The sequence below is a fragment of the Lepidochelys kempii genome, chromosome 14, assembly GCF_965140265.1.
Source record: "Lepidochelys kempii isolate rLepKem1 chromosome 14, rLepKem1.hap2, whole genome shotgun sequence".
Lineage (NCBI taxonomy): Eukaryota > Metazoa > Chordata > Testudines > Cheloniidae > Lepidochelys > Lepidochelys kempii.
This window is the reverse complement of record NC_133269.1, coordinates 25,537,003-25,553,288: the sequence shown is the minus strand read 5'-3', so window position 1 is coordinate 25,553,288 and position 16,286 is coordinate 25,537,003. Positions and strand designations below refer to the sequence as shown.

The 16,286-nt window shown below is 47.6% G+C and overlaps 1 protein-coding gene across 11 annotated transcripts in view; it reads left to right on the top strand.

The window, feature by feature from the left end:
* DNAH9 (dynein axonemal heavy chain 9) overlaps nt 1-16,286 on the top strand; it is a 399,480-nt gene that overhangs the window by 226,660 nt on the left and 156,534 nt on the right. For 10 of the 11 annotated variants that reach the window (XM_073310874.1, XM_073310873.1, XM_073310875.1 and 7 more), the window contains one exon: nt 11,201-11,389. In XM_073310874.1, coding sequence (XP_073166975.1) covers nt 11,201-11,389 — 189 coding nt within the window. Of the gene's footprint in view, nt 1-11,200; nt 11,390-16,286 lie in introns of those variants that run through there. The other variant, XM_073310883.1, reaches the window with a different exon arrangement.

Sequence of the window (16,286 nt, the reverse complement as noted above, 5' to 3'; positions counted from 1 at the left end):
TCACATAATGTCAGTTACGGGGCTAATAATGCCCCCAGCCACTCCTGAAAGCCCTTCCCACTCTTCACACTCACTGGAAAAGCCAGAACAGACAGAGAGGCCTTGCAGCTTGCCCACAAGGTCAGCAAAATCAGGCAGCTTCAGATCAACGTGAGATGCAGTTCCAGTGGAGATTGCCTTGCCACCAGATTGCAGAGGTATGGGTGGCACCATGAGGAGGTGATCTGTCACACAGTCATATGTTTCATGATGTGTTACCATGCTCAGAACTCAGATCTTAAAGGGCTCTTGGTCACAACAAAGACTTGGGGAAACCCATTGGAAAGCAGCCCTGCACACCATTCAGTTCCATGCATGAAGTCCCTCTGAGCAACTGCAGGCTGCCGTAGCTGTCTTCACATCAAGCCATTCAAATCACCCCTGTACTTTTCAGTGTTTGAGGAGCTGCAGGAAGATGAGAACAAGAGAGTTGAGTGAACCAAGGGCACTGGGAGCCCCCAGCATAGACAAAGAAGCCTGTGATCCTGGCTGGCCTCTTGCTGTGGAGATGCTGTGGCCTTGGCATGTTGTGATTCAGATATGAAGCAATGACTGGCTTGCTGCTGCCTCCTGGTGCCAGAAGGGTGTGACCCGAGGGGCAAAGGACCACCACCAGGATTCTTCACTTGCTGTCAAGCATGTGGGAACCAGTGGTTACATAAATCTGTCCCAATCTGCCTAAGGCGTCAGGTGATCAGGCTGAGGCTGCAGGATTGTTAGGGGGAGGAGCACATCAAGGAGCACATCAAGTGTTTAAATTTTAAAGCTTTATTAATCAAATAAAGTAAAATAACAGCGGAGAGTGCTGGGGGTTCCCCACGTCACTCAGAGGAAGGAAGAAAGCGTTAGTGCCCCAAGCCCTAACCCACTTTCATACTTACACACACAGTACTCAAGGCTGGCCAAGCCCTGGTGTAATGTAAGAAGAAGAGGGGGAGAGGTGGACGGGAGTTCTGTTTTGTGCACAGGTTGTTCAGGGTCCGCTGTTGATCTCTGATTTGTTTCAGCTCTCAGGAGGGTATTAAGTCTTGGGGTTTTCTGGGGGTGTTTTGTTTAGGGGCCTTAGTTTTTCGTGCTTTTTGTACCAGTTTAAACTGGCCTCCCACAGCTTTCCCCAAACATGCCAGCTTCAGGGATGCGAGAAACTATTGTGTTCCCCATCGCTGACCTTCACTGTCTCACTAGTTTTTGCAAGCCCCTGCAGTTTTGTTTAGTTGACTGCTTTGTTTTTACTGCTGGTTGGGGTTGGAATCCAGGCCCCCATCTTTCTTGGCAGGCAGCTGAGAGTCGGTTGTGTGCCATGGCCTTGGGCTGGAGTTAGCGTCTTCTCTTTGGACCTGGCTGGAACGTCGAGTCAACCCGTTCCTTTCTCCCCTCCTCCCCCTTCTGCCTCTCGCAACCTGCAAAGGAATCTTTTACTCCACACTCACACCTTTAACCTTTCCCATGATACACTCCACTACATATATAGGCGCTAGCAACATACAATGCTAAGCTGCTTACCCAGGGGTCCCCATGGGGGAGGGAGGAGCATTGGGTTGTGACATTTCCCCCTTTAACCCCGAATCAACATTTTGTTGCGAGGGGTCACCATTTAGGTTTTTACCCTTCCTCTGACACGGTGGCTAGGGTTACTGTTGGTTTTTTTATATAAACAGCAATATAGCATGAACAAAATTGTTAGGGCGACAACAATTGCATTCACTTTCCAGTAGTGGCTTTTGGCTTTATTAGTAACGTAGTATAACACGCTTTTCTATTGGCATAGGTGCTTTATTTGGATGGCTGTGATAAAGGCAGCTTTTTTTAGATTAAACGTCTGCTGCAACTCTGTAAAGGAGGAGGCATCTGTCTGGAATACGGTCATTTGTTCCTGGGTTTGCATTAAGGGCAGGAAAACATTGGGTGTAATTTATGAAAAATTAAACACAACATAGTTAGAGATATTAACTATACTTCGCACAACCGCGGGCCAATGCACCGAAAAAATTTGTGCTTGAGAGTTTAACAGCAAATTAAGGGGTACCCTGGAGTAGGTGGTTTTTTGAACACACACAGCGGTATTGGTAAACATATGGGCCTTGGGGGGGGTATATTTTGACGTTTTGGGTTTTTTTAGCAGATGTGCTGACTTACTTTATAAAAGTGGCCTGGAATTGCCTTTTTTTAATATATTATTTGAGGGGCTTTATAGGCCACAATTGCCAAGTGTTGTCCTTTGCAATTTATATGTGCTGATAGTTAGCAGACGTAGTCAGCACATACAGCTTAGCTGTGTCATTGGGGGGGCACCACTTTTTATAAATTGCGATGGACCACTTAGTTTTAGAGGCAGCCTTTTTAAAGGCCTGGTTGGATTTTTATAGCAGGGGCCCATACTCTTTTTATGCGACCAAAGGCCGTGAAGGAGCAGGCTATGCCTGTGCCCTTCCAGTTAGTGACCCTCCAGACATAGCGAAAAGGCCATTGCTTTCGGGGAATCCCTGAGTGGGGATGGATTTTCCCAGGCTAGGCTTTATGGAGCACATTTTTTTGGATGCTATGGACTTGTTGGGTTAAATATTGTTGGAGCTGGGAGCACACAGAATTCCATGCTAGTTGGTCCCCGGCTTTAATTATGGTTTTAATTAGTTTTTGCAAGGTATTTTGCATGTGGAGGGCCAATTCAGCAGTATGTTTGAGGGCTGCAGTGGCCACTGTAAGCTGGGTGAGGTCCGCACTTGTGACCAGTTTTATGGTTTTTTTTAATTGTTCTAATTGTTTGGTTTTTAATGTTTTTTTGCTCAATATTTTAAATACTGGTCGTTGTATTGGCCCCATTTTATAAGGAGCCCACTAAGGTCCGCCTTTTTTGCAGGGACGAGGACAACATTTGCCTGAGGAGGGCAAGTTGGAGGGTGGCACCCCTGGTATAATTAGGAAGGAAGGCTGGGACCTGAAAGCGTGTTAGGGGCAGGTAAATGTCTAAAGCCCCCAAGGTGGCATTCAGGAGGATCCAGCGTTGAGTGGCTGCCTCCCAGTTGGTGGCGGATAACATTTGCCACCACTGTTGGTGGGGGGAGATGTGGGAGGTGATGCCCCCCAATGACACAGCTAAGCTGTATGTGCTGACTATATCTGCTGACTATCAGCACATATGAATTGCAAAGGGCAACACTTAGCAATTGTGGCCTATAAAACCCCCTCAAATAATATATTAAAAAAAGGCAATTCCAGGCCACTTTTATAAGGTGGGTCAGCACATCTGCTAAAAAGGGGAAGCATAAAAATAGGCCCCCACTAAAGCCCATATGTTTATCAATACCTCTGCATGTGTTTGGAGAACCACCTGTCCCAGGGTACCCCTTAATTTGCTGTTACACTCTCAGGCACAACATCTTTCGGTGCATTGGCCCGCGGTTGTGCGAAGTACAGTTAATATCTCTAACTATGTTGTGTTTAATTTTTCATGAATTACACCCAATGTTTTCCTGCCCTTAACGCACACACGAGAACAACTGGCCGTATTCCAGACAGATGCCTCCTCCTTTATGGAGTTGCAGCACATGTTTAATCTGAAAAAAGCAGCCTTTGTCACAGCCGTCCAAATAGGGCATCTATGCCAACAAAAAAATTTGTCATGCCATATTACTAATAAAGCCAAAAGCCACTACTGGCAAGTGTATGCAATTGTTGCCACCCTAACAATTTTGTTCATGCTATATTGCTGTTTATGTGAAAAAGCAACAGTAACCTTAGCCACCATATACAAATCTAAAAACCTAAGTGGTGACCCCTCACAACAAAAATTCCCCAAAAGCAATGGCCTTTTCTCTATTTCTAAAGGCTCACTAACTAAAAATGAACAGGCACACCTTTAATTATAAAATCCTCAACATGAAATACCAACAGCGCCGGCAGAGCAAACATGAAATGCCAAGGGCAGAACACTTGGTGCGCTCTGCAGGGTCCCCCACTCCACAATTCTCCACCAAAACTGTGACAGATTTATGTTACCGATTTGCCTGAGGCATCAGGTGATCAGGCTGAAGCCGCAGGATTGTTAGGGGGAGGGGATGAAGGAGCACACCAAGTATCTAAGTTTTAAAGCTTTATTAATAAAATAAAGCAAAATAACAGCTGAGAGTGCTGGGGGTTCCCCACGTCACTCAGAGGAAGGAAGAAAGCATTAGTGCCCCAAGCCCTAACCCACTTTTATACTCACACACACACACTACCCAAGGCTGGCCAAGCCTGGGTGTAACATAAGAAGAGGCAGAGAGATGGACAGGAGTTCTGTCCTGTGCACAGGTCATCCAGGGTCCGCTGTTGATTTTAGGAGGGTTTTAAGTCCTGAGGTCTTTTGGGGGCATTTCTTTCAGGGGCCTCAGTCCCCCGTGCTTTTTATACCAGTTCAAACTGGCCTTCTGTGGCTCCCTCAACTTTCCCAAAACACACCGGCTTCAGGTACGCAAGAAACTGTTGTTTTCCTTCTTGCTAGCCTTTACTGTCTAGTAGTTTTTGCATTCCCCTGCAGTTTTGTTTAGTTTACTGCTTTGTTTTTATGGCTGGTTGGGGTTGGAATCCAGGCCCCCGTCTTTCTTGGCAGGCAGCCAAGAGTCAATTGTGTGCCGTGGCCTTGGGCTGGAGTCAGCATCTTATTTTTGGACATGGCTTGAACGTCGAGTCAACCCGTTCCTTTCTCCCCTCCTCCCCCTTCAACCTGCAAAAGAATTTTTTTACTCCACACTTACACCTTCAACCCTTCCCACAATATACTCCACTACCTATACAGGCGCTAGCAACATACAGTGCTAAGCTGCTTACCCAGGGGTTCCCCTGGCGGGGAGGTCATTGGGTTGTGACACCAGTTGCAGGAGCAAAAGGAGATGGACAGAATCCAGGGTAGGCTTCAGTGGGACTTCCACCCCTGTGACTGAGGGCAGAACTGAGCCCACAGCAGATAGCAGAACCCTGCGCAAACAGCTTTGAGGGCTTATAAAGAATACATCTGGCTGTTCTGGATTGAAAGACAAACCCGTGGATGAAGGGAATGCTGTTACTTTTAGGTTTCAGAGTAGCAGCCGTGTTAGTCTGTATTCGCAAAAAGAAAAGGAGTACTGTGGCACCTTAGAGACTAACCAATTTTTTTGAGCATACGCTTTCGTGAGCTACAGCTCACTTCATCGGATGCATTCAGTGGAAAATACAGTGAGGAGATTTATATACACACAGAACATGAAAAAAAGGGTGTTTATCATGCACACTGTAAGGAGAGTGATCACTTAAAATGAGCTATTACCAGCAGGAGAGTGTGGCGGGGGGGGAGAGACTGTAGCTCACGAAAGCTTATGCTCAAATAAATTGGTTAGTCTCTAAGGTGCCACAAGTCCTCCTTTTCTTTCTGTTACTTTTAGTGTATCTGAATTTTAGTAAAGAACCTCACAGAATTAATTCAAATTGGCTTGGATAGAAGTACTGTCCTATGGATCTCCAATTGGCTGAAGGACCAAGAACTGCAGTGTACTTAGTTGGAAAGATGTCTGCCAGAGGCATGATAAAGATCCATGTAAGATCTGATTTTATTTAACGCCTTATTAGTGACCCGAAGACTGCAAAAGCAGCATATGAATGAAATTGTCAGGAGCTCCTTAGTTGGGGAGACTTTGCAAATACGAAGTAAGGGAGAAAAATCACACAAAGGACCTTGGAGGCTTTTGAAAAATGGACAGAAAACAGATTCAGTCTAGAAAAGTGAGAGGGAATATATGTAGGGGAATATCATCCCAAACACAGGCAGGCCATTCAGTGGGCGAAAGCAACACAAAACGCCACTGCTGAGGATGACCTGGGATTTAGATATAGGTTTTCAGAACACCATTGCAGCAGGGAAAGGGAGTGTGATTTGGGACTGCAACCTCCAGTATTGCCAAGTCTAGACATTCAGAAATCACAAGATTGGCTTAAAATCATAGGATTTTTTTATGAGGAATACATTTGGGCTCTTTTTCTGTACCTTTTGCTTCCTGAATCTGGGGGGCGCATTCAGGGCCATCCTTACCCATACGCAAAGTACGCGGCTGCATAGGGCACCATGAAATTTGGGGCACCAAATTTCCCGCTGCCCTGCGCAGCTGCATGCTGTTCCAGCCCCACCCCAGCCCGCTTCTTCCCCCCCCCCCCCCCCCCGCTCTGCCCCACCCCACTCCCCTGAGCTCTGAATCATAGAACCATAGAATATCAGGGTTGGAAGGGACCTCAGGAGGTCATCTAGTCCAACCCCCTGCTCAAAGCAGGACCCATCCCCAATTAAATCATCCCAGCCAGGGCTTTGTCAAGCCTGACCTTAAAAACTTTTAAGGAAGGAGATTCTACCACCTCCCTAGGTAACGCATTCCAGTGTTTCACCACCCTCCTAGTGAAAAAGTTTTTCCTAATATCCAACCTAAACCTCCCCCACTGCAACTTGAGACCATTACTCCTTGTCCTGTCCTCTTCTACCACTGAGAATAGTCTAGAACCATCCTCTCTGGAACCACCTCTCAGGTAGTTGAAAGCAGCTATCAAATCCCTCCTCATTCTTCTCTTCTGCAGACTAAACAATCCCAGTTCCCTCAGCCTCTCCTCATAAGTCATGTGTTCCAGTCCCCTAATCATTTTTGTTGCCCTCCACTGGACTCTTTCTAGTTTTTCCACATCCTTTTTGTAGTGTGGGGCCCAAAACTGGACACAGTACTCCAGATGAGGCCTCACCAATGTCGAATAGAGGGGGACGATCACGTCCCTTGATCTGCTCGCTATGCCCCTACTTATACATCCCAAAATGCCATTGGCCTTCTTGGCAACAAGGGCACACTGCTGACTCATATCCAGCTTCTCGTCCACTGTCACCCCTAGGTCCTTTTCCGCAGAACTGCTGCCTAGCCATTCGGTCCCTAGTCTGTAGCTGTGCATTCGGTTCTTCCGTCCTAAGTGCAGGATACTGCACTTATCCTTATTGAACCTCATCAGATTTCTTTTGGTCCAATCCTCCAATTTGTCTAGGTCCCTCTGTATCCTATCCCTGCCCTCCAGCGTATCTACCACTCCTCCTAGTTTAGTATCATCCGCAAATTTGCTGAGAGTGCAATCCACACCATCCTCCAGATCATTTATGAAGATATTGAACAAAACCAGCCCCAGGACCGACCCCTGGGGCACTCCACTTGACACCAGCTGCCAACTAGACATGGAGCCATTGATCACTACCCGTTGAGCCCGACAATCTAGCCAACTTTCTACCCACCTTATAGTTCATTCATCCAGCCCATACTTCTTTAACTTGCTGACAAGAATACTGTGAGAGACCGTGTTAAAGGCTTTGCTAAAGTCAAGAAACAATACATCCACTGCTTTCCCTTCATCCACAGAACCAGTAATCTCTTCATAGAAGGCAATTAGATTAGTCAGGCATGACCTTCCCTTGGTGAATCCATGCTGACTGTTCCTGATCACTTTCCTCTCATGTAAGTGCTTCAGGATTGATACTTTGAGGACCTGCTCCATGATTTTTCCGGGGACTGAGGTGAGGCTGACTGGCCTGTAGTTCCCAGGATCCTCCTTCTTCCCTTTTTTAAAGATTGGCACTACTTTAGCCTTTTTCCAGTCATCCGGGACTTCTCCCGTTCGCCACGAGTTTTCAAAGATAATGGCCAATGGCACTGCAATCACATCCGCCAATTCCTTTAGCACTCTCGGATGCAAGTCGTCCGGCCCCATGGACTTGTGCACGTCCAGCTTTTCTAAATAGTCCTGAACCACCTCTTTCTCCACAGAGGGCTGGCTGGCTATTCCCCATGTTGTGAAGCCCAGCGCAGCAGTCTGGGAGCTGACCTTGTTCGTGAAGACAGAGGCAAAAAAAGCATTGAGTACATTAGCTTTTTCCACATCCTCTGTCACTAGGTTGCCTCCCTCATTCATAAAGGGGCACATACTTTCCTTGGCTTTCTTCTTGTTGCCAGCATACCTGAAGAAACCCTTCTTGTTACTCTTGACATCTCTCGCTAGCTGCAGCTCCAGGTGCGATTTGGCCCTCCTGATTTCATTCCTACATGCCCGAGCAATATTTTTATACTCTTCCCTGGTCATATGTCCAACCTTCCACTTCTTGTAAGCTTCTTTTTTATGTTTAAGATCCGCTAGGATTTCACCGTTAAGCCAAGCTGGTCGCCTGCCATATTTACTATTCTTTCGACACATTGGGATGGTTTGTCCCTGTAACCTCAACAGGGATTCCATGAAATACAGCCAGCTCTCCTGGACTCCTTTCCCCCCATGTTAGTCCCCCAGGGGATCCTACCCATCTGTTCCCTGAGGGAGTTGAAGTCTGCTTTCCTGAAGTCCAGGGTCCGTATCCTGCTGCTTACCTTTCTTCCCTGTGTCAGGATCCTGAACTCAACCAACTCATGGTCACTGCCTCCCAGATTCCCATCCACTTTTGCTTCCCCCACTAATTCTTCCCGGTTTGTGAGCAGCAGGTCAAGAAAAGCTCCCCCCCTAGTTGGCTCCTCTAGCACTTGCACCAGGAAATTGTCCCCTACGCTTTCCAAAAACTTCCTGGATTGTCTATGCACTGCTGTATTGCTCTCCCAGCAGATATCAGGAAAATTAAAGTCACCCATGAGAACCAGGGCATGCGATCTAGTAGCTTCTGCGAGCTGCTGGAAGAAAGCCTCATCCACCTCATCCCCCTGGTCCGGTGGTCTATAGCAGACTCCCACCACTACATCACTCTTGTTGCTCCCACTTCTAAACTTAATCCAGAGACACTCAGGTTTTTCTGCAGTTTTGTACCGGAGCTCTGAGCAGTCATACTGCTCCCTTACATACAGTGCTACTCCCCCACCTTTTCTGCCCTGTCTGTCCTTCCTGAACAGTTTATAACCATCCATGACAGTACTCCAGTCATGTGAGTTATCCCACCAAGTCTCTGTTATTCCAATCACGTCATAATTCCTTGACATCACCAGGACCTCCAGTTCTCCCTGCTTGTTTCCAAGGCTTTGTGCATTCGTATATAAGCACTTGAGATAACCTGCTGATCGCCCCTCATTCTCAGTATGAGGCAGGAGCCCTCCCCTCACAGACATTCCTGTCTTTGCTTCCTCCCGGTATCCCACTTTCCCACTTACCTCAGGGCTTTGGTCTCCTTCCCCCGGTGAACCTAGTTTAAAGCCCTCCTCACCAGGTTAGCCAGCCTGCTTGCAAAGATGCCCTTCCCTCTCTTCGTAAGGTGGAGCCCGTCTCTGCCCAGCACTCCTCCTTCGTGGAACACCATCCTATGGTCAAAGAGTCCAAAGCCTTCTCTCCGACACCACCTGCGTAGCCATTCGTTGACTTCCACGATTCGACGGTCCCTACCCAGGCCTTTTCCTTCCACGGGGAGGATGGACGAGAACACAACTTGCGCCTCAAACTCCTTTATCCTTCTTCCCAGAGCCACGTAGTCCACAGTGATCCGCTCAAGGTCATTCTTGGCAGTATCATTGGTGCCCACGTGGAGAAGCAGGAAGGGGTTTCGATCCGAGGGCTTGATGAGTCTCAGCAGTCTCTCCGTCACATCGCGAATCTTAGCCCCCGGCAAAAAGCAGACTTCTCGGTTTTCCCGGTCAAGGCAGCAGATAGATGACTCAGTCCCCCAGAGGAGAGAGTCCCTGACCACCACCACCCGCCTCCTTCTCTTGACAGCAGGGCCAGGCCTGCACTCACCGGTGGCAGGAAATGCAGCGTCCAGGCCGCAGCCGCACTGCCGTTGAGTGCTGGGAGGTGGTTCCTCCTTGCCCCCCAAGCCAGCCCCTGCAGAGGTCTGGGTCCCCCCACAACCTGCCCTGTGGGGGGGCTGGGTAGGGCCCCAGAATATCTAGGGACAGCCCTGTGCACATTCAGTTCAGGTTTTCCAGCTTTTCTCCATGACAGGAAGGGTAAAAACCTTACTTAAAAAAAATGGAAGCTGAGATTTTCTTTTAATCATGCAAGGAGCTGGAGCTTTAAGAAAAGCACCAAATTTCACGAGTCTTGTAATAAAGCCACAGGAGTTGGAAACACTGCTGATGGATGGAGACATCCTGCTCATGCTAGTCCTTTTCTCCGAGACTGGTGAGATCATAGCTCAAGTGCATGTACATTCCTCAGCCATCTAAAACCAGCGACACATGCAGAGATTTGCTTCAGTGGACTAGTGATGGGTTTAAAGTTAAGTGTTTTCAGGACTGAGGTCTTATCAAAGAGCAAGACAAAGACCAAGTGGATTATGAAGATTAGAAATTAGAGGCAATTAAAATAACCCTGAGTATATCTTGGCCAAATGAGGCATGAATTGGGGTAATAATAACTGTCTGAAATAACTGAAGGATCTAAATCTCAAGGAGGGAGAGGAATTTCTGAGTGTGGTCCAAGGGGGTGTAACTAGGAGTGAACGGATGAAACTGTGAAAATGAACATTTTTGGCAGTGTACTCGGTAAAAGTTCCTTATAGAGTGAGGAATATTCTTGCCAACAAAGTGGTGGACCCTTTTCTTGGGTCATGTACAGCTAGACTGGCAAATGTCCTAGGGATGTATCCTAGGGGGTGGTCTTTTAGTGGATGGGGAGGAATGGGCAAACTGCCTAACAAATCTTTCCATCTTTGGTTTTAAAAGCACATCAAATGTTATTTGAAGTCAAAGAGTGACCAGATGTGTTAAAAGAAAAGGAGTACTTGTGGCACCTTAGAGACTAACCAATTTATTTGAGCATAAGCTTTCGTGAGCTATAGCTCACTTCATCGGATGCATACTGTGGAAAATACATAAGATGTTTTTATACACACAAACCATGAAAAAATGGGTGTTTATCACTACAAAAGGTTTTCTCTCCCCCCACCCTACTCTCCTGCTGGTAATAGCTTATCTAAAGTGATCACTCTCCTTACAATGTGTATGATAATCAAGGTGGGCCATTTCCAGCACAAATCCAGGTCCTTCCTCCTCCCCCCCCCCCCCCCCGGTCCCTCCTGCAAACCCACTCTCCAGTTCGTAATAGCTTATCTATTTTTGCGAATACAGAATAACATGGCTGTTACTCTGAAAGATGTGTTAAACTGCTTGTGCAGCAAAAAAATGCTTGAGGAGTCCATCTAAAGGTTAACTTTATGTTGGAATTTTAGGTTGGGGGACTCGCCTCTGAAAACGTGAGATGGGCAGAGGCTGTGAAAGACTTCAAAGGGCAGGAGAGCACATTGTGTGGAGATGTCTTACTAATCACAGCCTTCGTCTCCTACCTGGGTTACTTTACGAAGAAATACAGACAAGACCTGATGTATGGAGTCTGGAGGCCATACTTGCGCCAACTAAAAGTAAGCACTGACTACTTCGGATAACCATTGTCCCTGTCTCTTACAGGAGCATACTATTTGATGCCCAAGAAATCGTTGATGAACAATGGCTTCCATTGAGTATTTGCCACAGGTCTGAGTAAGAGGCAATACACAGTTGTGCTGCCCTACATGCACACCAGTAACCAGATGGTGATTCTGGAGCTCACCGTCTGGTCCCTGGTCTCACCTTGCTCTGGGCGGGGGCAGTAATCTGTGTTCCTTCTCAATGGGGCTGTTACTCCCATTCCCTCCTAGTAACTGAGTTATAAAAGTGACTGGTTTTCAGAGGTGCAGCGTATCTGCAGCATGCACTGAGCCACTGGGAGCTGAGGCTGCTCTGGAGGTGGCATCCGTGTTAGCCGTGTAGAATTTTGGCCATGAAGAAGAGAGAGGCTCCCAAAGGGAAAACAGACTGGAGGGAGGAAGGTAGCAAGAGACTGGGCCACATGAGTGTGGGGCAGATCCAGAGGTCTAGCCCTATTCTAGGCTGGCAGGTGGGCATGAGAGCTCCATATTCTTGTGCATGGAGAATGGGAACCTGCTTTCATTTGATGAAGTTGATGCTGGCTTCATGAATACTTGGCTGCATGTTTCTATGTGTGTGTCACGGGGAAATGTGTAAGGGCCCTTCAGTTTGTCTGGATTTGGGGCTGCCCTGATGTGTCAGAAGTCCTGCCTTCACTTCATGGTTCAGGTGGACTGGCTTCCCAACGTGTTTTGCCCGCGTCACCCCGTCAGTAACCTGATGCAGGCAGGAGCAAGTCAGACATAATTGGTGGCTTTGTCACAAAGTGTTTTCAGTGGAGCCACTTGTGCTGTATTGGATCGGAACCAGAGTGTTTAGCAACTTGCAGAGTTGAGCCTTTGTGCAGCAGTAACTTAGTGAACATTACACGCAGAGGTGAAATGCTTAGAGGCTTTTTAATATAGCACAAACTGAGCTGAGTGATCCCCATACCTGAAAGTTTGAGAAAGCAACAGGTGCCAAGTGATGATAGCAAAAAATCATGATACATCCCTTCTTCTTTGAGAGATGGTCCATCTTTCACTGTGAGTTTTCACATCCACATCATGTGCCTGGGGATGGAAAATTTGAAAGTAGTGTCTGTTGGTCTGCTCATGCTTGCTGGCTCTCTTTGTGCCTCTGACCGAGGGGATAGAGGGCTGGGGGGACCGACCATCTCTCCAGTTCATTCTCACCACCATGTGGTCCAGGGCGGAACTAACTTCATCTTCATCCTACAAGATAAGATTTACATTTAGCTTTGTAAATGTTTTAACAGCTTGTACATTTATTACAGTTTAGTGTTTTATAGATCTCTTAGTGTTTAGATTTAGTCTCTTTGGGAAAACAACTCACCTCCCCACATACCGTTCGGGTACTGGACTATGCCCGGGACTCTGGGTTTTAAACTCTGCGTTTCCTGCCAGTGATCCTTCTCAGTCAGCGATAGCCACCAGTACTGCCTGGACTCCGTTGGGCAAGCCCACATCAGGGCGAGGTGCAGTATCTGCCAGTCATTCCCCAGCCATACCCTGGAAGGGTGGGAACTTGGTCTCTGGAAGCACCTTGTGGAGAAGGCCGTGAGGCCTCAAACAGATCCAGGCTAGGGAATATCCTCTGTACATCAGTCTGATTCAGCAAGGAGTCTGCTTCTGGTGCGAAGTCTGACTTTGGTGTGCCAGTGTCTATTCCCACAGAACCCCTGGCAGGATCTTGTCGGAAATCCAGGAAGCACTCTCATAAGTATGAGACTAAGTCTTCCTCTAATTCCACTTCCAAAAGTTGGATTCAGCTCTGAGCAAACCCATTAGCTTGGCCCATGAGGAGTCAGTATGTCCCAAGTGTAGATAAATTCATGGAGGATTGGTCCATCAATGGCTATTAGCCAGGATGGGCAGGGATAGTGTCCCTAGCCTCTGTTTGCCAGAAGCTGGGAATGGGTGACGAGGTGGATCACTTGATAATTACCTGTTCTGTTCACTCCCTCTGTGGCACCTGAGATTGGCGACTGTTGGAAAACAGGATACTGGGCTAGATGGACCTTTGGTCTGACCCAGTATGGCCGTTCTTATGTTCTTATGTCCCAAAGGCACAAAATGAAAGCCCACAAGCATTAGGATACATCTATACGGGATTATGATCCATTGATACCATCATCCTCAGCATTTCCAAAACAGCACTGATGAAGATTGATCATCATCAGCTTTGTCTATCCGTGTGATCATCTTTCGCAGCAGTGACACAATCTCCTCCGGCTCCAGCAGCTCAGACAAGTAGACTCCCTCTTGAATCATAGAGATCTGAATCCATTGCTGTGCCAGAGGACATTTTTGCTCTCCCAGATCTGGAATCCCCTCCTCCATTAAGTCCTTCTGTCTCCAAAGAGGAAATGACATAATTAAGGGAGTTGACCACTGGAAGGAGTTTGTCACCCATCCGATACACAGAATGCAACTCTGCGCCAGCAGCACCGACAATATTGCTAGTGGAACTGGAATTGGTCTTCTCTTTAACGGGAGATTCCGAGCCACCCAATGAACCTTTTCCCCCCACCCCCCATATCCTCCGCTACCCAAAAGACTTGCGCCAATTTGGGACCGCCCTTTGCCTCATCTAACTAGGAGCTGCAGGTACCTTATGCCATGGGGGCCTCCATGACTCCCTATTGACCCCTCCTACTGGCCTATTTGGGGCCTTGGAACCAGTGCCATCCTGCAGAGTTGGGCCAATCTGCCAGGGAGTCACCCCTTGCCACCTCTCTATGGGGACACTCAGATCTGCCCTTGGATCCTACAGAGGAAGAGGAGCATTGTGCACCAGATCTGGCTGTTCTGCTGGAACAGGTAAAACAACTGTTTTCATCTCCAGATGAAGCACTGACACCTCGCGCCCCCCCCCAAAATGTCTCCTTCTCCACCCCCTCCCCCTCCACTCCAATGACTTCAAACAATTCCAGGATCTTCTTTGCAGAGATCTTCTTCACTGGAAAACTACAGATTCCTCTTGAAGTGGTCCAGGATTTCCATCATGAACTCCAAAACATTCTCCACTCCTCCAGATCCAACAGAATAACACTCCCCATTAATGAAGCCAAAGTGGAGCTAGGTAGGACTTTTTGGCACACCCCTGCCACCTGTGCTTCCACAGAATTGGAAGAATTGTTATGTGCTGGCCAAAGAAGCGGAATTTTTGTTCTCTCATCCTGCTCCCTTGTGGTCCAGGCTGCTTCTGAAAGGGCTAAGCAGCAACACCCCTGGTCTACTTCTATGGATAAAGAGGGCGAACCATTGGATCTACTGGGGGGAAATGTTGTTTCATCATCTAGCCTACAGTTCAGGATAGCCAGTTACCAGGCACTAATGGTGTTCCTACCCTCTGTTTACCAGAAGCTAGGAATGGGCAACAGGGGATGAATCACTTGATGATTACCTGTTCTGTTCGTTCCCTCTAAAGCACCTGGCATTGGCCACTGTCGGAAGACAGGATACTGGGCTAGATGTATCTTTGGTCTGACCCAGCATGGTTGTTCTTATGTAATGGCTAAATACGACTTCCTGAACTGTGCCAGGTTTGCAGAATTTTCTGACCGCCTTCCTCAACCAGACAGAGCTCTTTTCCAAGCTCTGATAGATGAAGGCAAACTGATAGCCAATCCTACTTGCCAGTCCACAGTCAGTGCCACTGATACCTCCTCTAGACCTATGGCTACTACCATTGTTATGTGCAGGGAGTCATGGCTCCATGCGTCAGAGTTACCTAGGGTGGTCCTATGGTATACCATTGAGGATCTCCCCTTTAATGAACCACAGCTCTTCAACCAAAAGACAGACAAGTCCCTCCAAACATTGAAGGAATCTAGGGCTACCATCTGCTCCCTGGAGATATATATGCCTCCCCTGAAGAGGAAGATTTTCCACCAGAGGCCCTATGAACCACCACACAAGATGCAGAGGGTTCACAAGAGCTGCTTCCCCACACCCTCGGCAACAGGCTCTGTCTCAATCTCAGCTCCCACTTGAGAGCTGAGAACCACCAAGCTCAACACTCCCAACCTCCACACACCATTTGGGGGTCATCTAGCGCTATTTTTCAACACCTGGAGTGCAATAACAACAGACAGGTAGACACTGAACTTCATCCACTCTGGTTATATGATAGAGTTTGCATGCCCACCTCCCCCAAAATCCCACTCCACACCCCGCTTCGGGGATAGCTCTCATGAGAGTATTCTCAAACAAGAGGTGGACTCCCTGTTAGAGCGAGGAGCGCTAGAACATGTGTGTCTTCAATACCAAGGGAGTGGGTTTTATTTGACTTTCTTCCTGGTCCTCAAAAAGAAGCGTGGATAGAAACCTCTGTCTCCACCATCTCAACCATTTCATTCACAAACTCAAGTGTTGCATGGTCATTTTGCCATCTATAATCTCATCTTCAGAAAAGGGCATGTGGTTTACAGCCCTGGATCTGAAGGACTTTCATGTAGGCATTCATCCCGCTCACAGACTCTTCCTCTGATACATGGTGGGCTCCGGCCATTTTCAGTACAGAGTTATCCCTTTCAGCATAGCAACCACCCCCTGGAGACTTTACCAAGGTATTCTTGGTAGTAGTAGCTCATGTCAGATGTTACAGTCTCATGGTCTTCCCCTATCTCAATGACTGGCTTCTTGTCGCCAAGTCCTGCCAGGAAGCCTGTGTGTCAACTTCTGTAATGCTGCACCTGCTCTCCTCACTAGGAGTCAGCACAAACACCAAAAAATCTATTCTTACCCCCACATAATCTCTGGACTTAATTGGGGCCACCTTCAGTTCTATCTCCACAAGAGCATACTTGCCCAAGGACAGGTTCGAGACCATGAGCAATAATAACTC